Genomic DNA, 26,667 nt, shown 5'->3' on the forward strand with positions numbered 1-26,667 from the left:
CCAAATCCTAATTTACTCTAAGCTAAGCCCGATCCACTAATTTTCAAGTTTTACATTTTTATGTTTACAAAAAGAACTATAAATTATATATTTCTCAATCCATTGCATTTCCTATCATGTTATTAAGAAAAAAAAAGCTATGCATAAAAGCTCCTTATATTTTCTATAAAGTTAGAAAGTTCTCAAGTACTACTTTAAGAAGTACTTGAAAGGGACTTACTTTAAAGAAAATTGAATTTATTTGTTCCTGTTGGCAAAGTAACGTGACTGCAGTTTTTGTCATTTTCTTGTATCCCAGCAGTATTCCCCCCCCCCCCCCTGTTTTAAATCTGAGCCTGACAAGAAAGTATCTCAGCTGCTTTAAAAGAAGTATCGATTTCACTTTTGAAACCGAAATATATTTGATGCTTCTTTTCCTGGATTTAGCACAAAACAGGATATAGACTCTTGCATTCGCAATTCTTCTTTATTTTGTAAAAGCTTTTCCTGACAGGTTGTCCCAAAGCAGCCGGAAGTACAGAAAAATATAGCGAACTCTTTTAGTTAAATATTTAAAAGCACTGTACATATATACAGAGTGGTTATAAAATAACGTAAGGTGTTCAGAGGCCTCTAGCATGTAAAGTATTGGACAGAACATTGCCAAATTTCATAGGCGTACATAGGATACCATAAGATTTCGTTTTCTACAGAAAAAAGTACCAAAATTCACCACCAGGGGGAATTTTGGCGCTGCAAAAGTGTATTCCTTGCGAATACTGAATAATTAAATGCCAAAAAATGCAGCATACATCCATTTTTGGTACAAATAATTGTTGCTTACAAATGGGGTTCAATAAAACCAACAAGAAATTTCAATTTGTATGTAACAAGAGAAGAATTTTACCAAAAGTCGTCAGGAAGAAATTTCTAGGCGGCAGCAAGGATTTCTTTCTGAATAATATTCATGTAAGATGGTGCACCATCCCATGTTGGGCTTTGGGTACTGAGTGTATGGCGGCAACATTTCTTTTATATTAGTTTTATTAATCATGCATTTTCTACGGTATGGAGACCGTGGTCGCCCAATCTTTCATCATGTGATTTTTAACCATAGGGATTTCTTAACGGTATTGTGCATCTGCGACATATTCCCGATATTTCAACTTTCAAAATTAAAAAAATGTTGCAGGCATGCAAAATTACCCCCCCCCCCCCCAATGTCTGCAAAATATTGTGCATTGTATGCAGTACCTGGAAAATCTCGATTTTCGTCATATTAAACCTCACTTTTTGGTAAAAATCAGATTTTGAGAAAAATTGATGCATATTTTATCACTTAGAATTTAATCCTTCAATAGTCACATTAATACACCTTTTCAATCCCAAAATTTTCCCTGGAGGCGATTTTTGGTACTAATTCTTTTATTTCAGAAATCGAAATCCCATGGTCTACTGTTCACGCTCATGAAATTTGGCAATGTTTCGTCTAATACTGCACTCGCTAGAGGGCTCTGTGACGTGTGTACTTGTATGCATACGTGTTCGTACGCATGCAAGTATATATAAAATCGATGCCGTATATATCCAGTTAATGGCTATAAAGTAATAACTTCACGTCCCTTCACTTTTAACTGTGTACCTATTATTTATATGTTTATAACGTAATTGATTCATTTGACTTCGCTATAAAGTTGCCTTGCATACGTTTCGGTTTCGAAGCCTGGGATCTTCAAATACCTATATTTTCTATTCGTAGTACGTGTTTGTACAGTTCATGGCTTCAAAAGCCCAGTGCTAGTTCCCTAACAGTTACCAGAGCTGCATTATCTTCCCTTCAGAGTTTTGCCTAAATTTTGTAGATGGTGCTTCCACTCAGCAAAGTAAGAGATGGAATCATCCCCTCATTCAGACTTAGCTGTATTTCCCCATTAATCCGCTCTTTCTACATGAATGGGACTTTAAACTGTCCCAAAATGTGTTAGGAAATGCTAAGTAATCCCAAAATTTACCTTTATAATCCAAGATACAAAAATTGTTGTCCGTTATAATGAAGAAAGAAAACAATGTTGTTTCTCTCATAGTTGTAATTTACCTTTAATTTGCTTCGTCTGCCACTAAATTGCTTCGAACCTATTTGTCATATAAAAGTGATTTCCTTCATTATATTTAATTACCCAGTCCTGAGACGCAAAATGTTTTAGAATTACTTTTCCAAATCAATTTTAAGCCATTTATTTTAAATTATTCGTATTTATGATTTCTATTTTAATGATTCTTTCCAGTTGTAACTCAGAAGTACGAAATTCGTCTGTTTGACGAATTTGTTCTTCGTGGAAACATGGCTGTTCTACGGTGCCCTATACCGAGCGCAGTAAGTGATTACGTCAAGGTTATTTCTTGGGAACGAATCGATGGTTTCATGATAACACCAAACTTGGACAATGGTAAATAATAAAAATTTATTAATTTATTGTGAATGTTATCAGCATTACATGATACAAATAAAGATAATTTCTAAACGTAACAAAATTGTTTAAACAGTGTCATTTTGAAATTCTACAATAATGGAATCAATTTGTTTTGTTTTTTAATGCATAAAAGGTTTTGGGATTAAATATATATTGCCATTCAAAGCTTCAATATAAAATGTGTTATAATTTTTTCCAATATTATTTTCATAAAACTAAATATCTTACTTTGTCTAATGAATTTGAGAATGGTTTGCTTCCTTATGCATTACTTTCAAATTTGTAGTAAAATTCAAATGTTATTTCTTCGTCAACATATACACTGATACAAACAGCAGGGCATACAACACTTTGATGATTTGGATTTTCATGTTCTATATATATGTTTCTTTCTTTAGAATGTGCATTACATATGCATTTACACAATGTAATACAAAATTTTGCCATGATGAGCATTGAAATTGTTTAAATTATCAAAATAATGTTTAAATCAACATCAATACAAAGGCAATGAATTATGTCTCAAAAGTTTTATCACTTTTACACAGATCAAGTTTTAGACACTGTGAAAAAGTATTGGAACGTAATTAGAGATCATATTTAGAAAATAAAAAAAAGAATAATGAAGGTGCATTACATTACTTTTGGACTTGCATGATAATCTTTAGTATCTAAATATTGATTCGTAAAGTTTCAGTGTGCTATTATAAAGTAGCACGCATTTTTAAAGGACAATGCAAAAGTAAAATATTAAAGTTTAACTAAGGATTAATTAGAGGATATTCTTCTTGCAATTCATTGTTGATAATTTCTTGCTTACTTAGAAATAGTCAGAGTGTTATTGCACTAGATTTTTTAAAACTGTATTAGCATGAAATGAATGAAATATGAATGTTGGCAATTTCAATGGCAAACATTTGCAAGTTATTTGCATCAATACATTGGTACAATTTTCGTTTTATTTTCACGTAAAAATGCATTTATTAGTAATGTATTGTCCTCTAATTTAAATTCATTAAAACGCCACTAGTTAATTACTTGGTTAAAAATTAAAAACAAAGCCAAATGAGTGTGCTCATGCATGAGTTTGAAAAAATCATGCTATAAAATGCAGTTTTAACTAAATGTGCTTTATTCATATTTACAGCAAATGGAGACTAAAGCTGTTGTCTGAAAACTTTTACAAAGCAAATCCAAATAAAGCAAATCCAATGCAAGCTTTCAACACATAAGTTGAAACACATGAAAAGAAAAAAAAATTGTATGTTATACTGCTCCACATCTAAATTTTAGTGATTCTGTTGCAATAGCTCTTATGCATTGCTTAGACGCATGGGATAAATTTTTAGTTTGTCTATACAGTAGTATTTATTAACAATATCAAACGTGAAATTCAAACAATAGCAGTATATGTTTTCATGTTCTGGAAATAAAATCTTATATCTTGTTTAAAAAAAAAAAAAAAAAAAACTTAACAGTTGCAGACAACAAAACACATCCACTTGATCTTTAGGACAAATGGCATGATTATTTTACTTTACACTCAATAATAATGAACTAGCCTATTGCAGATAAAGTAATGATCGTTTGCATTAACTTTTGCCGAAACTAGTTAATAATAAGATATAACGTTATTATTTAACATTGATTAAATTTACGTCTGCATATACGAAAATGCTTTTAATTACTGAAAATAAAGTTTAGAAAAGAATTGCGAATGGTAGCAATAATAATCCAAAAAGAAAATTGAGTAGCAAATTTAGTTTCTTAAGTTCTTCGATAATCTTTTCATGCCACAAATCATTTTTTAAACTGTGAAAGGGATTAAGTGTTTCTAGCATTATTTTATTATAATGCATGCTGTTTTAATATGTTTTGAATATTTACATTATTTTTATTTTTGTAAGAATTACATGAACCAGTTTTCCATTATTCCTAGGCAAATACGGAATGCTTGAAAATGGAGATTTATATTTACAAGATACATCAGATCATGAAAACTCATTTAGCTACAGATGTCATACAGAAAATATTATCACCAGAGAAAAAAAAGTCAGTACGAATTATTCAAGAATAATAGTGACAGGTAACTAATTGAAGAGGTCAGTGTGTTTATTCTTAAATACACAAGTGTATCTTAAAGTGTTTTTTTTTCTCTCTGATTTAGTTCAACATTTAAATCTATAGTTTTGCAATTTCATTTATAAAGAATGAAGTAGAAATTAATAAAACTCCAGGGTTTCTTTTTGGTTAATGTAAGACTTCAGAAAATAATATGAGTGTGATAGGGGTTAAATACAGTTTAATTAATTGCAGTTGTGGTGTGCTTAAACGCAACTATTAATATATATCAAAAAACATTTGTACGTTATCAAAAAAAAAAAAAGAAAGTGATCCCATTCAGTAAAGCAATATCTGTGACAGCAAATCAGTCAAGTGATAGCAGAAAATATTTCTGGGCTGAAAAAAAAAAAAAACACGAACATATATTGGATACAAAGTAATACACACCGTAAGCATGGTGAATGTAAAAGAGTTTTGGGGCCTTAGGTTGGATGCATCTTGAACCATCAGAGGAACAAGCCACTAAATTCCTGAATGTTTATTAGAATACATAAATGCTCACAATGTGCCAATCTCATTCATTGCAACGTACATTAAAACGACCATGCACGGTTTAAATTTGGAATTTTGATGCCTTAGTTCGAAAAGCATATGGTTGAATTTCAGTTGACGCTGAATGACAGCGTAACATATTGAGTCTTAAGCCTTGGTTTCCTAAAAGCGAATCGCCGTGACGCTGAAATCAAAGTCAAGTGGATTCCGGCGTGGCCATTCACAATGTCGATTTATCTCGGGCGCGCATGCGCAGAAGAATCAAGTTTTCGATTCGGCGTGGAGCGACGCTGACTATCGGCGTGTTTGCTTCTAGGAAACCAAGGCTTTGGTCGAGTATGGGATATAATGAATGTCATGGTAGAGAAAATTACTGCTCAGAAACTACCATCTGTATATATAAAAAAATTAAATGCCACATGTATCTCAGATTATTATTACAAGATCATCAATAGTCACACTAGTATTTTACATCCCTAAAAAATCCGCTGTAAGTGAGGTGAACTTTAAAAAAACTGCCATACCGTTAAAAAAAAAGTTAGGAACTGGGATTCCATAGTATTTTTTAGTAATCGAAACAGCCTGTTCTTAAGTATCGTTACAATGCCATTTTTGACATTTACAATGACATCAATGAAATTTAGTCATTCTTTTTGAAGCACCTGTTAATATATTACCATTGAAACACATGATAGAACTATCGATGGTAATATCTCTATTTCCGTGATGCTTCAACCAGTTGACTACCAACCCAGCTTGTTTATTAGTAACAGTTTTAGTAGTTCAGGTGTTCATAAGACTCGTCCTAGAATCCTAGGTTCAAATAAAACGTTGTATGCAGAACAATGTAAAAAAAAATAAATGCTCAGAGACGTCGACTTAAATACAAGACGCATTTCGTCAATCGTAGTTACAAGTTTTCTAAGATATTAGACTATTCAAAGCTCATATTATCATTTTGAAGAATATCGGGAGTGATAATCGTCTTGCTGACGGTTTATTGCCGTAGTTTTCAACGACACATTAATCCACTCGCGTCTTCTAGAATGTAGAACTTCCAAAATGATGGTTTCCATTAACCTATAATCGATTAAGATCAGCGAATATCTGTTCGCGTAACATTTTCCCTTCCTTCTGATCTCAATTTGAAATAACCTTAAGTGCACACATACATTTTGAAACACCTGAACAAAGTTTTCAGCATTCCTCTTAGTACTTCTACTGACGAATTGTCATACTGTTACACATCTATAATGAACAGTATATATTACAAATTTATTTTGATCTGGAAAGTGGATTAGGTCATTTATCGTAACTTAATATTTCATTGTTAACTATGGATGAAGACAAAATGTCAAATGCAAAGTAACCATATTTTTAGGGAGTGTAAAGGATGAGTAAGCTTATCCTTCAGTAATCTTTACTAATAATAAAGATGAAAGTCTCTTTGTCTGGATGTCCGGAGGATGTCTGGATCTCTGTGACGCGCACAGCGCCTAGACTGTTCGGTCGATTTTCAGGAAATTTGGCACAAAGTTAGTTTGTAGCATGGGGGTGTGCACCTCGAAGCGATTTGTCGAAAAGTCGATGTGATTCTTTTTCTATTCCAATTTTAAGAACAAAATTATCAGAAGATGGACGAGTAATTTACGAAATTATCATAACGTGGAACCGTAACACGGGTACAGCGCAATTGGCGAGAAAATTCACCATGCGTTATTTGTAAATATACAGGCGAACCAAAAGAACTTTTAATTTTTCTACTACGGGAAAAGCCGTGCGGGTACCACTAGTATATAATACAGACAAAAATACACAATGTTAAAAGAACCAACGGCTACTAAAATATTAAATGGTTAAAACAGAATATATCAAAGGCTGGCTATAGAGCGAACGCCAAGCCCCAACAACACCACGTAGGTATCCGCGAACTGTTCGCTCGTGTGTTTTCCTACTCGCTCTAAGCTGAGGCAAGTTGAGTAGCACACAGCAGCTAATTCGAATTACCGATAATTACACGGAGTTGCAGTGGACTGGAGTGACAATACAGGCGGGATACTGGTGTCGGGTTTAAGACAGAATTCTAGCATGACAGTTTAATTTTCACGCATTGAAATATTTTTTTTCCACTAACTGGTTATCTTTTCAGAACCTCATCACGGCCAGCCACCAAGAATAATGCAGCGGTCCAGCATTGTAAATGTCCCTGTTGGTGAAAAAACTACTTTGTCTTGTGTATCACAAGGATATCCCGTTCCAGTATACAGATGGCACAAAATGGTTGGGAATCAGCCCGTGTCACTCCAAATGAGTTCGTCTGCAAGGCAGGATGGTGGTGTTTTGATTTTCTACAAAGTCTTATCTACGGATGGTGGAAGATATGTGTGTCACGTGAGTAACACAATGGGAGAAGATTCCGTACAAACAGAGCTCGTTGTCGAAGGTACATCTATCCATTCCATCGTCTCCTCTTCTTAAGGCACTTTAATGCAACATTTCATTCAACTGCTATTAATTTCATGTTTTATGCCATATACTGCATGTATATTTTTGTACTTTAAGGAATATAAACTTAGACTTATATAAAATTAGACTTGTAGGGAAAAAATACTTAAATAAAAGATCTAATTTCGTTTACAATTAGAATAAACCAATAATGTTTTTCCCTTTAAAAAATTGGTGCCTGTGTGCGCTTAATACAGGAGTTCAAAAACCAATATTTTAGTTTTTATAATCAACGTATTTTTTTCTCGTTTTTGCTCAAAAAATATTGTTAATTATTTATAATAAGAAAAAAAGGGATCAAACATTAACAATTGTACTTTAAAATTTGCAATGCAGTTCTTTATAAAATGTATTTTTTGAAATCTTTTGCTTGACCAAATGGAATCTTTGCTGCTAACGGTGAATTTTGGACAATCCTACATTTATTTTATTTTATGTTTCTTATTTCGCATAAAAGTTATTAGCTATTTATAAATGTCATCGCAGTTTAAAACCCTAGGTCATAGATTTTATAGTCAAGAAAATTGTGCCATGATAAATAACTTGACTAAATCAAATTTAATTTATTTAGTTAAAATCATAATCCATACTCCAGAATGAACTATAAATAAAAATAAATTCACACTTTCTTCAGTTAAATTTGTAAGAAAAAATGCATGTTGGATAGAAAATACAGGGTAAACTGAATATATTTATCGTATTCATCCTACAAAGAAGAAAAACATTGAAAAGAATGGGAAAAGAATTTATTTTCAAAGTTTTAGATCTATCGACCTATGAGTGTCTGTGAATTTTTCCAAAATACCTTTTTTAGAGCATTAAATTCAATGCTGCATAAAATTATTTTTGGATGATTTTTTCTTCTTTTCATCGTAAATAAAATTATACTGAAAACCCTCGTGAGTGAATGAATACAACTTTTTGCCTTTAACAAGATCAAAGAGTACGAAATATCCTTAAAATAAATCAATGTTGCGTATAACTGTAAAAAGAAAAAATATTTCTGAAAACTCTTTTTACTTTTGCCTCCTTTATTTATGGAATATATTAAGGTGCATTACTCTAAGTTAAACTTAGTGCCTGATACTTCAAAAGAGTCCGTTTCTTTCTGCTGGTTAGCATTTTTGATCTTCAAAAGTAATAAATTTTATACATTTTTTTTAGTACAGGAATGAGGTTTTTTTTAATTTATTTATTTATCTATTAAATTTTTGTGCTTTCATGCGTAATTTCGAATATCTTCAAATGCATTGCGTTTTATCACATTTTAGTATTTTAGTATTTAAAGTTCCTTTAAAAATGAATTAAATAATTAAATAACACATTAGCTCAATATAAATAAATAAATATATATATATATATATATATATATATATATATATATATATATATATATATAAAGATATATATATATATATATATTTTTTTTTTTTTTTTTTTTTTTTTTTTTTTTTTTTGTAGCGTACCAAGCATCAGTAGCACCCGGGGCGGTAATTTGGGTTGTTATCCCCCCACTTACAAACGGAAATAGTAATAATAATAATGTCCTATGTGAACATTTATTATGTTAGCAGCAACCATTGAGCATAGGATTCATTGACTAAAGTGCACATAAATGCACTCAGCACTAACACACGAAGAAAGAGTAAAATATAAAAATACAACAAGGTAAAATACAAAAGGTAAACAATAAAAATGTAAAATAAAAAAATGAATAGGTAAAATGTACAAATATCACACGTAAAATGTAAAATTTAAAAATCGTGAAACTATGAAATGAAAAAGGATAAAATGTAAAAACAAGTAAGTAGTTATTGAGATCAATAAGTATGTAAGTCCCTGAAGCTTTTCTCTGCACTTCCAGTATCTGGTTCCAGTATCAAGTTCAAGTCATCCGAATCAAGTTCAAAAAGTAGTAGTCAACACACTTGCAAACCAACATTTGCAAATCTATAGTAATAATAGAAAGTTGAAGAGTTTGTTTGTTTGTTTGAACTCGCTTCTGGTTCGAATTAAAAATTATTTTTTAATTATATTGAATAGCCCATTTATTAAAGAAGGATTATATTTTGTTTGATCAGATTGACCGAAATATTTGTAATTGGAAATTAAATGTTCAGTTGATTGTTTAGTTCTAGGAATTCCTAATAGATGGCGGGGTATGTTAACTCATCAGTGTCGATAGCTGCGAGAAACCATGCCGCGCGTGCCATACCATGCTCATACGCGTGATCAGCTACGCTGTTGTAATGAGTTAATTGATTTTGTATGCGTTTTTTTTTCGATATTCAAGTACGTAATGTGATTTTGTAGGATTTTTCTATTGTTTTTTTTTTCCTTATTTCTTCAAAATTTGTTTTCGCTCTTATCGTACAAAATAGCTACTAATGTTAGTAAATAATTTTATTTGTCATATTATTCAATTGTGATTGTTCTTTATAACACTTTTATTATAGTATTGATAATTTGGCGAAACATTATAAAATGCAGGAGAAAAAAAAAGGCTTCACTTGCTAAAGGGCATGGTTATAGTAATGAGGTTGCTTGGCGCGTTAAGAGATAAATTATACAGTTAAAGTATTATTTTGAGTTTTAATCTACTGTTTATCCTTTTATGTCTTTTGAAAAATAATTTTGAATTACGAACATAATTTAATAGGTTTTTTTTGAAAAGGTGGGTACGCATTTCAATTGAAGAAAAATGATCATTTCACATCGGAAGGGGAGAGGGGCGTCACTGGAGTAAGTGGGTCAATCCCCTAAAACTAAAATATGAATGAAGTTTTCAACTTTTTCTTGCACTGATCATGTTGAATTTCATCACAGTCATTGGTTTTGCTTGTATTTGGTCTTTGTGGAACTTTTTTTTAAAGTCATAGCACTTAGTCAAAAAAAAAAAAAAAATCTGATTTTTTTTTTTTTTGTTAGTTCACACATCATTTTTCAAAGACGTGTTGACAGGTTAGTTTTTATTAGTTTTTCTGATAGCTATTTTTTCATTTATAGCTTAGTTTTAAGTTTATACAGCAACAAGATTTTTTTTTATAAAATATTATTAATAAGTGTTTAAGAGGAGGGGTCCCACTTACCGCGTTAATTTTTGCTATAAGATTAAGTGGATCCCCTCACTATGGGATAAGAGAGTCCCCTTATAATAATGGGAATTTCGAAATCAAAAGCAACTCTGATTAAATATTTGTTTTGGTTTTTCCTTAGCCAAGTTTAATTGACGCAGTCATTTATTTCAAATGTATTTTTCAACTTTTAGTTTTGGCAAATTTACCAAAATTGATCTTAATCATCTGCATTACGTCCATTAAACACACCTTTATATATAAAAGTAAAATATGTACCTATAGGCTTTCAATACATTTTACGAATGAAATTGTTTTATTTTAAAGTTTTACATGCTACAGATTAAAAAGACAGTAAATACCTCATAAATGGATGCAATTCCAAAAAAATAATTCAAACCAAAAAATTACATATACTTTAGCATTTAAAACACCCTTACCCATTTTTTATTATGCTCCATTTACATTCAAATAAAAGGAGGGTGACCCACTTACCGCTTATTAAGGGGTAAGTGGGACACCAATTACATTTTTTTTTAAATATAAGAGTTAAAAATAGTTAAATCATAATTTTAGAAAATAATGACGAAATTTAGTTTATATATTAAGGATGTCCGACACAAAGCAAGACAATAAGGTTTTTTTTGTTTGTTTGTTTGTTTTTTTTTTTTTTTGTTTCAAAACTTTTGTATAACTTTTCAAAAACGAACTATTTTAAAAAACATAATATGTAGGAAAAAATCCAATTTTCGATGCAAAAAAAAAAGGGACTGGTGTGGGATACATAAATGCTTTTCAAATTGAATGAATGTTTTTTGTGGTACAGGTGGAGTACGGATGCATGTTTGCTCACTTACATGTGGGGTAGGAATGCCTGTTCGCTCACTTTTTTTAACGCATATCCTATTTACATACATAAGAGATTTTAATTATTTATCTCAGTAAAAAGAATCATTGTTCGCACTTGATAGTAGCGCAGCTTTACCTGTGTGATTTGTTTCTACCTTTGCCCAAGAGCTGTCAAGAAAATCTTAATTTTTTTTTATGGTTTCGTTCCGCATGTTTTTTTCGCCTATTATATCATAGATTAAAAGCTTTGTTTTTTAGTACAGTCATCAAATCGCGTTATATGTCTGAAAGCAGTATTGAAAAAACTCCCACGATAACTTGGTTTAAAAGAGCAAAACAATAGCATATATCCTTAAAAGCACTAAAAATATTTATAAGGTTACATTTACTTAGTACTTAAGCTTTAAAGTTTTCTAAGAAATTCCTTTATGTGTGCTTTATATTTTCTTCTAGAATCACTCCAAGTAGCAATATCTCCTAGAGAATTGCAAATGGATGTCGGTCGTACTTCCACGTTCAACTGTAATGTTTCTGGGAGTCCCTTAGGATCCGTACTTTGGAAGAAAGATATGAGATTGCTGTCAGCAAATCCGCGAATAAGTTTTCCCTCCCCGTATGTGATACAGGTGAAGCAGCTTAAGAGGCAAGATGCGGGAATGTATCAGTGCTTTGTGTTCAGGGACTCATTCTCTACGCAGGCATCAGCAAGACTTATTATTGGTGGTAAGCAATGTTTTGTATTTACTCTAGGCCATTCTTTATGATTGATGGGAACGTAATAAAAAGTAATTTTTGCTTACGTTTCTCAGTGTTGTAGGAATAACAATACGTGATGCACCATTGTAGCACAAAAGTGCATAACAGAGAAAACAAACCAGTCCTGAAGTTCAAAAAGAAAAGATAAGGTTAACAATAATAAATATCATTTACATTTAAGTTTTCTTCAAAATTTGAGTAAGGTATTTTTGAAAAATATTTTTATCGCATTTACAGTTATTAACTATTGTATGTAACAATGACATCAGTATTAGAAGGAAAAAAAATACAGAATGTTTTTTCTTTTCCCAGTTGTTTTCACAAACAGTGTATTTATTTATTTATTTATTTATTTATTATTAATATTTTTACAAATCAAGCGAAAAATTATTGAAAAGCTTGTAGTAAATAGGAAGTTGCTCTAAATCTCAATTTTCGAAAGGATTGCATCACAGCCATACGTCATGTATTATATGTATTATTATTTAAATTTATAAATTTCTGTGCACATCTGCACGATTCATACAAATAAAGAAATTAAAAAAAATGTATCCTGAAATTGGTTTGAACACAAATGGGATTTGCTATTCAAAATTCTAATGCAGACCTTTTGAAAAATTAATCATAGAGCTACGAGTATTTGAAGTCAGTGAAATAACGGTCTATAGGAATCAAGTAGACTTTCTTTTTTCACTTTTTTTTTTTTTTTGTATTTATTTAAAATACTTTGATATTAATTTTTATGATGAATATATGTTATTAAATAAAAACTATTTTTTTTCCAGATCTAGCTCCAAAGTTTAAATCTACATTTTCTGAGAAAACAGTTCGACCTGGAAGTTATGTGTCTTTGTCCTGTGTAGCAACAGGAAATCCAGAACCACACATTCGGTGGTCTTTAGACAATATTTGGCCACTATCAACCAGACCTGGGACGCTAGTGAACTCATATTTAAGTAGTGAAAGTACTGTGACTAGTTATGTGAACTTTACTTCAGTTGACATAATTGATAGTGGCATTTATTCCTGTGAAGCACTAAACGATGCCGGAAAAATAAAAAGTTCCAATAGGCTGAATGTGTTTGGACCAATTTTTATAAGACCACTGGATAATTTAACTGCACTTGCTGGTGCAACGTTTAATGTGATTTGTCCATTTGGAGGATTTCCATATGAATCCATCACTTGGAAAAAGGGTAAGTATAAAACCTCTTTTGAAGAACTATTAATTTTACAAATTCAATTTCATAATAAGTATCTTGAATTGCGTAACTTTTTTACTTAATCGCGTAATATTAGCACATTTAGTGTACTTTCTATAGAATCACCACACCTGTTTTAGATACCGCACCTCTTTTTTTTCTTCATATCATAGATCATATGCATTCAAACTTTTAATATATGTTCAAATTGAGAATTTTATAGCCAGTATGTGAGTCCCAGTTGGATGATTACTTTTAGGTTAGCTATCGTTGTTTTAGCTGAAGGAATGACTTTGCTAAAAAACTTAAAAACATTATGCTAGTAGTTTTGTGGTCGAAATATTGTAACGATGCATGTTTTCGAAATCAAAACTAAGTGCACTATCTATAATAAGTAATGTGTGTATGAATGCTCCATTTTTCTCGAGGTTAGGTTCGTTTTCTGTATCGTCAAAAACGGTATACATTTTTTTTTTTGGGGGGGGGGTATTTTTTTCTGGCTATTTAGAGCGCACAAAATTTGAAATGTGATAATTTATTAAATTATAATATATTAAATATATTAATATATTAAAAAATAATAAATTATTAAAATGCACGTTATCTATGCGTAAGGCAATTATCAAGACGCATCTGTTATCTGTACATACTTTCCATTTTTGCTGTGAGTATTCCTCTTAATGTGTATAACATAGTCGAGAAATATAAAGTGCATGCGAGAGTTCACTACACTTTTTAAGTTAAGCATCCGTTAGTGATAAGCTCTTTTCTTCAACATTAAAAAACTAGAACATGAATTGTACTGGCTTAAAATGGAAAGGCTCGTCGTTTGATGATTCGTGATTCGGTGAATACTAATAGCAACATTTTGTCAAATTACCTAGATGTTATCATACTATATGAATGGAGTCGTTGTAGGCCTAAACGGGACAGTGAGACTAAGAAAGATTTTACGTACGAGAAAATCGTCAAAATTTTTGTGAAAACTATTGAAGAAATATAATCAAATGCTTATGTTACCACTGTTTAACTTAAACGAGCGAAAGTAATAGAGGCAAATTACTTTTTGACACAAGCTTTTGAAATAATACCCCAAAGCACTATGCAAAATCTACAAAAATGCCGCAGTGCACGTCAAGTTTAGATTTACATTTTATTTTGAAAGTACAAGATAACAAAAAATTGCCTTGGTCCCAAAGAAAAAATAGAAACACCTAGAAGAGAAAAACTTACTAAGTGATTAACGGAGTACTAGAAGAGTTGTGATTGTAACCTTACAAAGTGCTACTGCGAAAAATTTAGCAAGCATTTTGAAGTGGAAAAAGCTACGGGAAAAATCAGTTGCAGCCTCTAAAAGAAAAATCATACAGTTTTAAAGGCTCGACTTCATTTGCATCATGTCAGTTGGATGAGGGAATCAAATATGATTTCCAGTCACATTTTCAAGTTTTTACTTTAAGTGCTTATGTCAAAAATTTAAAACCTACAAAAATACTCACGGCTTTTATTTGGTTTTATGAACGTGTGATAGACAAAGAATCAGAATGGGCTGGAGCAGCTTTGATAGCATTTTTCCCCCGCCAGTATGGAACTTTTGAGAAAAATGTTTTTTTCAGCAGAACAACATTGCGCGAAAATATGACAGTGGAAAATACATTCCACCATGTTTAAGAGATATATTTCACCAGAAGGACAAAACATTAATTATGTAGGATTAGAACGAAAATATATACAGAAAACGTATTTCTGAACAGTGTTTTTCCCTCGTTGTGGAAACAGGGTCATTTTTTTAGGTTATATTGGAGATACTTAAGCTGGTACAGCTGAATGCACATAGGAGAAATAACCCATTTTTTCCTGGACTTGCAAGTATATATGAAGTTTTAGGAATCCCTTAATCTTTTACCCCTTACGATCCCCCCTTTTGATACCCCCTTATGATTTACCCATTACACTTGTTCATAAATATCGATGATAACATAATATATGACCCTAGACATGTTCAGTAACAATTGGAAAAGTTTGCGAAGAAGTCCCCTTTTTCAATTTACACCTTTTACAACAGGCCTGAGCAAGAGTCTCTTGATGAAAGCTATTGTAAGGATTATCAGTTTTATTATGGTAAATACCCCATCATTATTAACGTTTTTGTCGTAAATAAATAAAACTTGGACAACTCCTACTTGCTTCACAATTAATGGTCATTTTTAAAAAAAACAATAAAAATGTTTTTTTAATATATGTTTTTTTTTTATTTTAAATTCAATCTGCAGACAGAAAATTACACCTTTAGATCAGCGGTTCCCAACCTTTTCCCTCTTGCGAACCCCTTTCAAACTCCCAAACTCCGACGAAGTTGACGAACCTCTTGGGTACTAGGCAAGCAAAAAAAAAAATCGCGCTCACACACACGCACACACACAGACAATAAAATTTGGGAGATTTTTTTTTTAACTTGATGATGCTCCGTAGTTTATAACAAGTACGAAAACATACATGCAAAATATAGAATTACAAATATTGCCACGAACTTAAAATGGTCGCTAAAAATTTATACAAAAAAAAAACAAAAAAAAAAAAAAAAAAGAAAAACAGTAATTATTCTGTGTTGAAGATAAATCAACTTTGAGAAAATTTTGAAAATGGGATATTTGTAGAATAAAGAGAATCAAAAAAAAAAAAAAAAAGTGGCTGTAATTTTTCTGACAAAAAAGTACATTTATTAATATTATTACTAAATCAAATGTCAATTAAAGGATGATACTTAAAATAAATTTCAGGGAACTGTCTCAGATCAACTAAATGACCTTTTTTCTTACAGTAAAATCAGAACGATCTCTAGGTTTTAGTCTTTTTAAAAAGGACTATGATCCTAACTGTTTGATAAAGATATAATGCTAATGCGTACATTAATCGTTAGATTGTTGGAGAAGTCTGTTCTATCAGCGCGGAGTAAAATGCATATATTGAAAATAATACGAGCGTCTATTTTCAATGTACACATTTACTCAAATTTTTACACAAAAGGTAATTTTTAACAAAACAAATATTTTTAATCTCACTTATTCAAGAGAAATTTTCTACACAAATTTCATAAATTCCTTATTTGCATATAGCGCAAATTAAGTTGCATGGTAAAGTCCCGTTGATTTTTTTTTTTACTGCTTAAACCTCACACTGCCAAACTTTCACCCACGAAAATTTTCTATTGTAATTAGATTTTCATACTTCCTGTGGTGTTTTCGGGTTGCTATCCATTATTTCCCTTTTTCGACAATAGAACTTGAAGTAAATTGTATTCTCACTTCTATAGATTTTTGACTCAACACAAGAGAAGAGGTAAAGCCCTTCGCCGGACTCAAATGGTAAAGAAATACTAAACATCAAAATAATTTTAGACGCTCGCATATGCTCCAAGTAATGTTTTCATAAAGTTTAATTAATCTTTCCGATAAAACACTTCGGAGGAAAGGAACGCTTTCAAATTTTTTTATCTGCGGACATTGTATTCATGAGTAGAGCTTTTTCAGGATGGCTACAGGGCTATCATTCTCAATCGAAGCGCTAAAACTGGCACTTCGCAATGACAGACTAAATTATTTAACTGTAAAATAAGTCAGGAAGTATGCAAATATTTTCATGCTAAGAGTATCAAATGTGCGAGAGACGAATAAATAAAAAAGGAGCAGAATTTGCTTGAAACCGCTTGAAGATGAAACTTCAGCAAAATTAGGCATGTTAAACTCCGCCATTACAATATTTTTTTCGCGAACCCCCTGAAAACCTCTCGCGAACCCAAAGGATTTGCGAACCACAGGTTGGGAACCGCTGTGTTTGACTGGGTTTGATTAATATTTTAAACTATTATTTGTCTTATCTTAACAACAATGTTCTTCCTGATCATTTTACTAAGTGGTTGGTAGATATTTAATGGCTGGTACGAAACACACAGCATAAAGGGTGTCAAAGTGCCGAATTAAGGAAAGTACAAATTAACACACCTAAATAATAATAATAATAATAATAATAATAATAATAATAATAATAATAATAATAATAATAATAATAATAATAATAATAATAATAATAATAATAATAATAATACAGTGTTCAGAACCTAGCAGTGCAGAAACATCATCACCTACTAAAGTATATATTATTCCAAGACTCGGTCAAGTAAGAGCATATAATTAGAGGAAACACAAGTGTAGTTATTAAAGGCATATTTGAGCCAGTACAGATAACATAGCGCCACTTTATATTTTTAATTTATTTTTGGAAAAATACTAGAATGGCCAGTTATGCATTCTTGCTGGTCAGGTCATAAAAACAGATTTAAACCCTTTATGATTTAAAAATACATGAAGTGGCACAAAAGGTATCCGGAATGACTGTTAGATACCCTGAATAGCTGTATTCCTAGCCGTCCTTGATCACAGCAGTACTACTAAATCATATTTAGAGAAATAATCCAAATAAATAAATAAATAAATATTTAATAAATGAATGAATGAATAAATGAACCAGATGAAGAAACTAAATAGAAAAAAAAGTCAATAAAGTGAAGATCCACGACGTTGATCAGGTTTAAATTATCAGTTATTTATTATTATTATTATTATTATTATTATTGCTATTTTTATTTTTTGCAATACACATGTTACATATTTATCATTAAAAGGCACAGCATTATTTATTTACTTTATGCGCATTGTGGGGTACAGAGTATCAAGAGAAAACTGCATTTCAACTCCTTAATTTAACCTGTAAGGAACAAGTTTCAGAGAAAAATAAAGTACTTTGTTATTTTTATTCACAAACATCGAGTTAAAAAAAAACGGTTATTGAATTTGAATCGATCGTATAAATGGGTATCGGGTGACACTCTTGTGCTCGCACACATCCCAAAACATGATAATGCAATTTTTATTTAAATGTAGTACTTGAAAGTAGTAAAAATACTGCAGTGTAATTGATTGATTATTTTAATTGTTTATTATGCCGTTAGCAGGTAAACATTGTAGTCTTAAGGTCATTCTCTGGCAATTAATGAATTTATTAATTGACTTTATTCAGCAAAAGTAATTCATTAATGCTTTACATACGAGGGGGAAAAACAAACGATTTACTAAAACCAACGAGTTGCGGGAGAATACTTCCGTGATCAGGTAAAGAGCAGTAACTGCAAATTGTTCATTTGCATTTTTGTCATCCATTGTACTTTAGTTTTGTAGTACAAGCTTGCTTATTTGGTTTCCATTGGAAAAAAATGCGAAAAAAACGTCTAAATTCAAAAATCTGCAGAAATGAGTTTTTGAGATATTTGAGGAAAATGAGTGTTGGATTCAATATTATCAATAGATAAATTTTGAAATTAGTCGTTTTTTTCTTGCACTTTTTTTTCAACGGAAACCAAATAAGCAAGCTTGTACTATAAAGCTAAAGTACAATGGGTGACAAAAAAAATAAAATAAAATAAAATAAAAAATAAATAAATAAAATAAAATAAAATAAACATGAACAATTTGCAGTTACTGCTCTTTACTTGTCCACGGAAGTAGGGGAAAGTGGGGTGCAAACTCATGGACAAGAGAGGAACTACCTTTCACCTTGATGAAAAAGATAGAATTTTGTGTAAACTTTTATTATTTTTTTCCCCATAGCAATAACATGTCTACCCGGTTTACCCCACTAGTGGGGCAAAACCATTTTTTTTCTTTTTTTTAAGGTTTAATCCAAAAAGATCAATATAATTTTCTTTTCTCACTAAATGTATTTCTTTTCAGAAAAATTCCATTCAGAACTAGATGATTTAGTCAAAAAAATAATTAATTCTACTGCTTCTTTCACAGTACATAACATTAGTCATTAAGCATGTTTTAGGATAATAAATTATAACAAATTTGACACATTTATTTTGTAGCATGGGGGTGTGCACCTCGAAGGGATTTTTCGAAAATTCGTTTTTGTAATTTTTCTATTCCAATTTTAAGAACATTTTCCCCAGGCAAAATTATCAGATGATGGATGAGTAAATTACCAAGTTATCATAACGTGAAACCGTAACATGGGCGAGCAAATTGGCGAGAAATTCACCATTCATTATTTGTAAGTATACAGGCGAACCAAATGACATTTTAATTTTCTACTACGCACAAAGCCATGCTGGTACCACTAGTAAGCAATAAATGTGTTTATTAAATATTATAAAGCCAGAATATACAGTTTAAATTTAATAAGACATATCATAATAAATTTTACTCGCTATTGTGTTATCAATAAAAAACAAACCAATTTTTGTCTTTGATTTTAAACGTGAATACGTTATGAAGAATTAATTACCCAACGAAACAATATTTTGCTTTCATATTCGAGTGCTTTCGAATTTAACAGCATTTTATAAGCTAGAATTGTTTACTGCGTTCAAGAAATTTTCAGATTTACTTGGTAGGGGGAGGGGGGAAGGAGTCATTGAAGTGCCAAAATCGGACAGTTCCTAAAATGAAATAGATGCCTTAGATGAAATTTGTTGACTTATTAAAAGCAAAAATTAGAGAAATCCGAGTTCGGTAAACGATTGTTCGTTTAAAAGAGTCTCGGATAATCGAGGTTCTTTTTACACGTTAAAAAGAGTTAAATTACCAAGTTATCATAACGTGAAACCGTAACATTGGCAAGCCAATTGGCGAGAAATTCACCATACATTATTTGTAAATGTAAGGGTGAACCAAAAGACCTTTTAATTTTCTACGACGGGCATAGCCGTGAAGGTACCACTTGTGACTAATAAAATGGTATATTTCCCTACAAATAAAAATAACGGCTATGAAGCTTTTAAAAACGGAAAAGAACGCTCCGATGTTGCTTTATAAAACTTGCATGATTTAAGATTTAGAATAAACTTGTTTCAGCTAAATAAATAAATTGCTGATATTGTACAGCGATCCCATTGAATATGAAGCACTATGTACCCTCATTATATTTGCTTTAAACTTAACTCACTGTATCCACTATATAACAGCAAATGATGACTTTCAGAACTCTAACACATACAACCAAATTATGGTTGACATTTATGTCTAAATAACGTTTTAAAAAAAGTTCATGATAAAAGCATAAGGCATGATATTTAGTCACAACTATACGGTAACAAACGGTGTGTAATGTACTGGTGTTCAAGAAACGCAATTATTTGTAATTCCGTTATTCTAGACGAAAATATCTGTTCAATTGGAATGTGTTTTAGATTCCTAGCTTTTAAAAACTACTATAATACCTGCACATGAAGTTTTTTGGTGCAAATTCATCGCGTCTAAGAATATAAATAAATTAACACAGGCACTACCTATTGACGCAAAAATAAAGTTCACCACACCTTAAAGATGTAACGAAGCTTTAATAGTTTCGAGCATAGTGTCTCTCAAGACATTTTTCTTTAAAAATCAGTATCTTTCTTATATATATATATATATATATATATATATATATATATATATATATATATATATATATATATATATATATATAATATTAGGAGTACATTTCACATGAATTTGCCATTGTGGGTACAAAATATTTCATGTACGCTTAATATGTGTAAGTATTTATAAGAGTAAATTATCTTGTATCACACAAAAATTGCTCGTATCCCCGAAATAATTTAAAATGGAAGTTTTTTTTAATTTAATTTTATTTATTTATTTTTTTTATCAACCCTAAATACTGGTACGCGATATAAAAGAGCTCCAGAGTATAAGTAAAAATGTACTAAAAGTATGAATTTGTTGATCTGTCAAGGGTAGACTATTTTTCTCTCTCTCTCTCTCTTTTTTTTCGCGAAAATTTTTACTTTAAACAAATTCTAGAATGGTTGAACTTGAAGTATGATTTAAAAATTATAAACATTAAAGTAAAGCTTTATCCGATTTTTTAAATTATATTCCTTACGTGACTTAATGATTTCGATTTAATACTTAAATTTATCCGTTCTATTATTCTTCCGTTCAGAACTAAACAAGCCTACTTTCCTGTAATCCAATATCGACTTTCTAGCAACTGATCAATATTTTCAAAACTAGCAAAAATCGCAAATTATTTCAAAAATATTTTTTAATATTTTAAACTGATTTCTAGCAATAAAATATGCCTCGCTTATCTAAAAAATTAGATGCGTAAAAAAAAAGAAAAAAAAGAAAAAAATAAACGAACAAAGTTCCGTCCCTTTAGAAACAAAAAAGCTTATAAACAAAAGAAAATTTTTAACTGCTTTGAAAAAAAATATTGAAAAGACTAAGCTCATTAAAAGAAATATATCCTGTCAAAAAAATCGTTAATGTTTCCCTTGTTGTTAAAAAATAATTTTAAAAATTATTTAATGCATTTTCAAAAATAAATAAAAACGATAAAATGTCAACATAAAGAAATAATTGTCATGGTCGAAAAAAAAATCGTCTGCCCATATCTTCAGTAGAAGCATGTAAAGGACTCCCGAATTTCTCCGCCAAAAACTGAATACATAAATAAAAAGATTAGAGTGAAAAAAAAAAACAATTCATATTAACAACAGCTATTTCACAGTAAAAACCGTGGCTGCAGAGTCGAAGTCAATCTCATTTTGGGACAAAGAGTCAGATTTGAGAGCCCAAGGTTTTTAATTTAAAGACTCGGAGTGGAAATCGGTCATTTTTCCTTTAAGTTCGCTACTCTTCCAATGTTTGCAGAGTTGGAGTCGGAGTTGAATTTTCAAGAGCCGGAGTCAGTTAATTTTCCTCTGAAGTCAGGGAGACGGAATCCGACTAATTTTCGGGTACAGGAGTTGGAGGCGGAATCAGGTGCCTCAAAATTTCTCGAAGTCAGAGTCAGGGGTCGTTCGTCAAGAACTATTTCCATCAAAATTTGTTTGAAGTAAATCCGCTTTTGAGTTCGGAATCTGTATTGACTTTCAGTTTCCATGTTGGCGCTAATGTTAATGGAATTGAACTGTTCAAAAGGTAAGGGAAAAATGATGAAATAAATCTTTTTTTAAACATGTTCTTCATCAAATAAAAATTTTTATACATGTTCTTCATCAATAGCTTTTTCTTACAAAGTTTGTTTGAAGCAAATTCGTCTCTAAGTTCACAGGATTTGAATTTACCTTGAATTTCCCCGTAGGCGCTAAGTTTTTTTGAACTGTTCAAAATTGAACGAAAAATTGCTCAAATAAAAAAAAAACATGAAATGAGTTGTCCTTGCTGAAATCTTTCTAACAAAAAAAAAAAAAAAAAAAATGTTCGAATCGGACAGACCGACCGACAGACACTTTTTTCCCCATCTCAATACCCTACTTGCCGATTATAAATTTTTTGATAGTTATTAAATTTTCATTTGTATTTATCTTTTACTTTTTTTCTGTTTTTTTGCGATATTTTTAAGATGCATTAAGCCTTTTTTCATGCTTTTTTCTTCTTTCTCTGACTTTTAATGGGAAAGTAGGCTAAAAAAGTTGTTACATTTAAGGGAAAAAAAACTTAAGACCTAAGTCAACATTTTATAAAATGGTCCATGCTAGAAGGTACTTAGGCGGTTATTTCCTAGACTAATAATAGGGTTTAAAATTATTGTACGCACAATAATTATGCGTCTCCTATGTGCTCTGTAAATCATTATAACATCTATATTCACGCTGTTCTACAGTAAAAAGGATGAAAACATGGATCACATAGATAATTCTTTTTAATAATTATGCTAGTTACAACTTGATTTAATAATTGCATGCCAAAAAACATAGAACATATGTTAGTTCTAATGATATAACAAGGTTATATTTCTTGAATGTTAATTCCGTAAGGAAATAATAACGCATGAAAAACTTTTCGATAAAAGGTACAACATTCGTTACATACTTAAAACATCATGCTCATACAATCATGAATGTTTTCATTACATATTTTTAAATCATAACACAATAAAACAGAAGTTCGACTTTGTGTATTAAATTAAATAATTGCAAGTATATGTTTCGTTGTTATAAGAATTGATAGCCTAGTGTGAAAATCTAAAGGGCTACAGAAAAGATTTAATCCACTTCGCGCAGATCGTTTTGCTAATTCCGTTTACTGCTTATCCAAAAATCTTTCTTTTTTTTATTAAAAAAAAAGGTTTAGTTTTGACTAAGCTCCACTTCATCGTGACAGATGCTTTACTTAATCAAGTCTGCAACCGTTTCTCATTAAATACGATATTCCTTCTTAGCATTATATTTAAATTTTAAGCATACCACACACATTGCAATTCGTTTACAGTATTTTTACTTAAGCATGCCTTTTTCTTCTTTTGACCATAAAAAAAAAGTTTAGGGAAAGAAACGTAATTGAGCTTCATCGAACCGAAGGTCTTGTTTTCGCGGTAGTATTTTTTGTTGAAAAGTATGCACTTATTCGGTAAGATATTTTAATAACAACATTCAAAAATAGGCATTATTTCATTTACAATGCATACATTTTCCGATTGATACTGTAACTTATTACAAATACATTTATGCATAAAGGTATGAACCTCAAAGATATGCCTAAATATAGCAGTTTAATCGCTATTAAATATTAAATTAGCTATGCTCGAAAGTTGATGACCATAACAACCCTAAAAATGCTCTAAAAATATACAAAGAATGCAGTTAAAATTGAAAAAATGCTGTTAAATTTTTGAAAAAATCGTTTAAAATAAGTATAAAGTTAAAATTCCCTTTATAATAATTGTGTTGTTTGTTACTTTTTAGTGAAAAAATCTGTAAAAATCTCTGAAATGCCCAAACTGAGACAAAAACCCTAAACAGGCGGGAAAATGAATAGCATCACATTCCTGTGACTGTTAATCAGTTTAGAATGTTTGACGAAATTAGATGATACCTCGAGTTTTTCGTAACTGAAACAAATTTGTCATAGTAGAAGTTTTAACTGATTTATTGAAAAGCCAATTTATTTTTACTGGTTTTTGTATGCTTTAAAAAAATGCAATAGAAATATCCATTTGAAATTTTTGATTCTATATTTTTTATTAATTAATTTCTTTTAATCAGTCGAAACTCCCCCAAAAAGTTTTAGAAAAAAAACACAACCTTGTTATATAGGTTGCTTGGTTTCATTTTATAGACATACAGTTCAAATTTCAAAATGTTGAACATTTCGTTGAATTTAAAAGATTTATTGTCATGTTAATTATAAGATAATCGTTATTTCATTACATTTCTTACTCATTTACATGTTACTTTAATTCTAATTATTATTTAGCAAGTATAGTTTTGAAAACTATAAACGATTTTATCCTAACAACTACGACTTCACGTATAATATATTCAATACATGATTGAAAGTCAATTTCGTTTTTCAGACAGAAATATATTTTTGGAGCTTTAAAATATATCTTCCTGGACTAAGTAAACTTTTTAGAAATACCAGAATTCCCTATGAAGGATTACATTCTTCTGTCGAATAAGCTTCAGCATTCAACCGCATCCCCGTACAATACCGCTGGGGTTTTTCGTTTTACAAATGAACAACATTATTTACTGGCATCAGAGCTTAGCAAGTATCAACGCAATTTATCTCGCTTGATAAATATTTCTTTCTGAGAGCATTACTAGATTTCTTGTGAGGAATTTACTACTGAATAATTTTTTGAACAGTAGATTTACACTAAAACTTGTAATACACTGTAAATAACACATAATAATTCATATTAAAAAATTAGAGAATTTCAGAACAGTTCTCATTATAGATTGCGTTTTTAAAATAAAGTTAAAATTTTGAACCTCTTTTTATGCAAACTATGTTTTGTTTTGCGAAAAGTATTGAGCAGAATGAACTTTACCATACAAAAAGTTGTGTTTGTCCCTAAGTTTGTACGGATATGAGACTGAAATTTCAAAGCTCGTGAATTGTAAGATTAAAGTCAGCCTGCATAATCCACAAATTTTGTAATGCAATTCAAATTATGATTATTTATATTTGAGGGAAACTTTCAGGAAATAAATAGGCCAGTATTTGTCATAATGTAAGTGTATCGCAAAACGCTTTAACAAAATTTCACACAAATATAATGACATTTTAAATGTTTGATTTCAATAACTTCAGTCATTTCTAAGGAAAATACTATTCATGTTAATAGTTTCATTATTTACGGAACAGTAGAGGGACAAGGTCAATGATTTATTTTCAAAAAAACATGAGAAACGCATTACATTTTGGCTAAAATCTTCTTTAAATTTAAAACTAATAAATAAGAAGATGATTGCACCGTAATTCCCGTAAAATATCTACTAAATAGAGAATACAAAATGTCAAAAGCTTTGAAAATTAACTTTTTTGATATGGGGGAGAGTGTTGTACTTTGGGACACTTTGCATATTTTAATTTTTAACGCCAATTATTTGAATGAAATTTAAACTCTTAAAGTCACATTAAAATACCCCAACATACTTATATGCAATACATTTTTTAAATTTCAGACAGTTTGAAAATAATGTATTGACAGCCATTTAAAGTAGAATTTCCAAGCTGTCTCAATGTTAAACATCCAGTGTATTATTGTACCTTGGGACACATCTTGTTGTACTATGGGAAAGTCTTCATGATTCACGAAACAGCCATATACTTGCATATACATATCATATACTTGCACCATAAAACATGTTTTTTTTTTTAAACATTGTAGTGAATTAAATCATGAATAATTAATTATGAATTATTTTCTAACATTAAACTGGTTTAAAAGACTACATAAGATAAAAACAATGTTCCAATTAGTCTTAATTATTAAGTACAATGCATATGTTGTACTTTGGAACGTGTCCGAAGGTACAAAATGTGTTGCTGTCTTAAGGTACAATCACCACGTGGTTTTAAAAATATGACGGTCAAAAAGTACACTATCATTATTTTCTCGTAAGCAAAATTTTTAAAGTACTTCTCTTTTATAACAAAATAAAATTCAGTTAATTAAATTTACAAATAGAATTTCACCATGGCACTATTTCGTACTGAAGGTTACTATTACAGATTACAAAAACATTGCTGCTAAAACTAGATTCTAAGAAATTAACAGTGTCTCAAGGCACAACCCTCTCCCATTCGTTTTGTGTTAGAGTTTGAAAAAACATAGCTTTAATAAGCTATTTATTTTAGGTACAGTCCACGTTAATCCAGGCAGGGGATTAGTCTCGGAAGTTTTTGAATTCAC

The 26,667-nt window shown here is 30.6% G+C and overlaps 1 protein-coding gene across 1 annotated transcript in view; it reads left to right on the top strand.

Moving 5' to 3' along the window:
• The window catches only part of LOC129222024 (cell adhesion molecule Dscam2-like), a 121,715-nt gene that overhangs the window by 27,360 nt on the left and 67,688 nt on the right, over positions 1-26,667 (top strand). Inside the window, exons 2-6 of the mRNA XM_054856441.1 lie at positions 2,265-2,426; positions 4,390-4,536; positions 7,216-7,509; positions 11,948-12,217; positions 13,036-13,446. Coding sequence (XP_054712416.1) covers positions 2,321-2,426; positions 4,390-4,536; positions 7,216-7,509; positions 11,948-12,217; positions 13,036-13,446 — 1,228 coding nt within the window. The 5' untranslated portion in view covers positions 2,265-2,320. The remainder of the gene's footprint in view (positions 1-2,264; positions 2,427-4,389; positions 4,537-7,215; positions 7,510-11,947; positions 12,218-13,035; positions 13,447-26,667) is intronic.

This window comes from Uloborus diversus, chromosome 5, assembly GCF_026930045.1.
Source record: "Uloborus diversus isolate 005 chromosome 5, Udiv.v.3.1, whole genome shotgun sequence".
NCBI lineage: Eukaryota > Metazoa > Arthropoda > Arachnida > Araneae > Uloboridae > Uloborus > Uloborus diversus.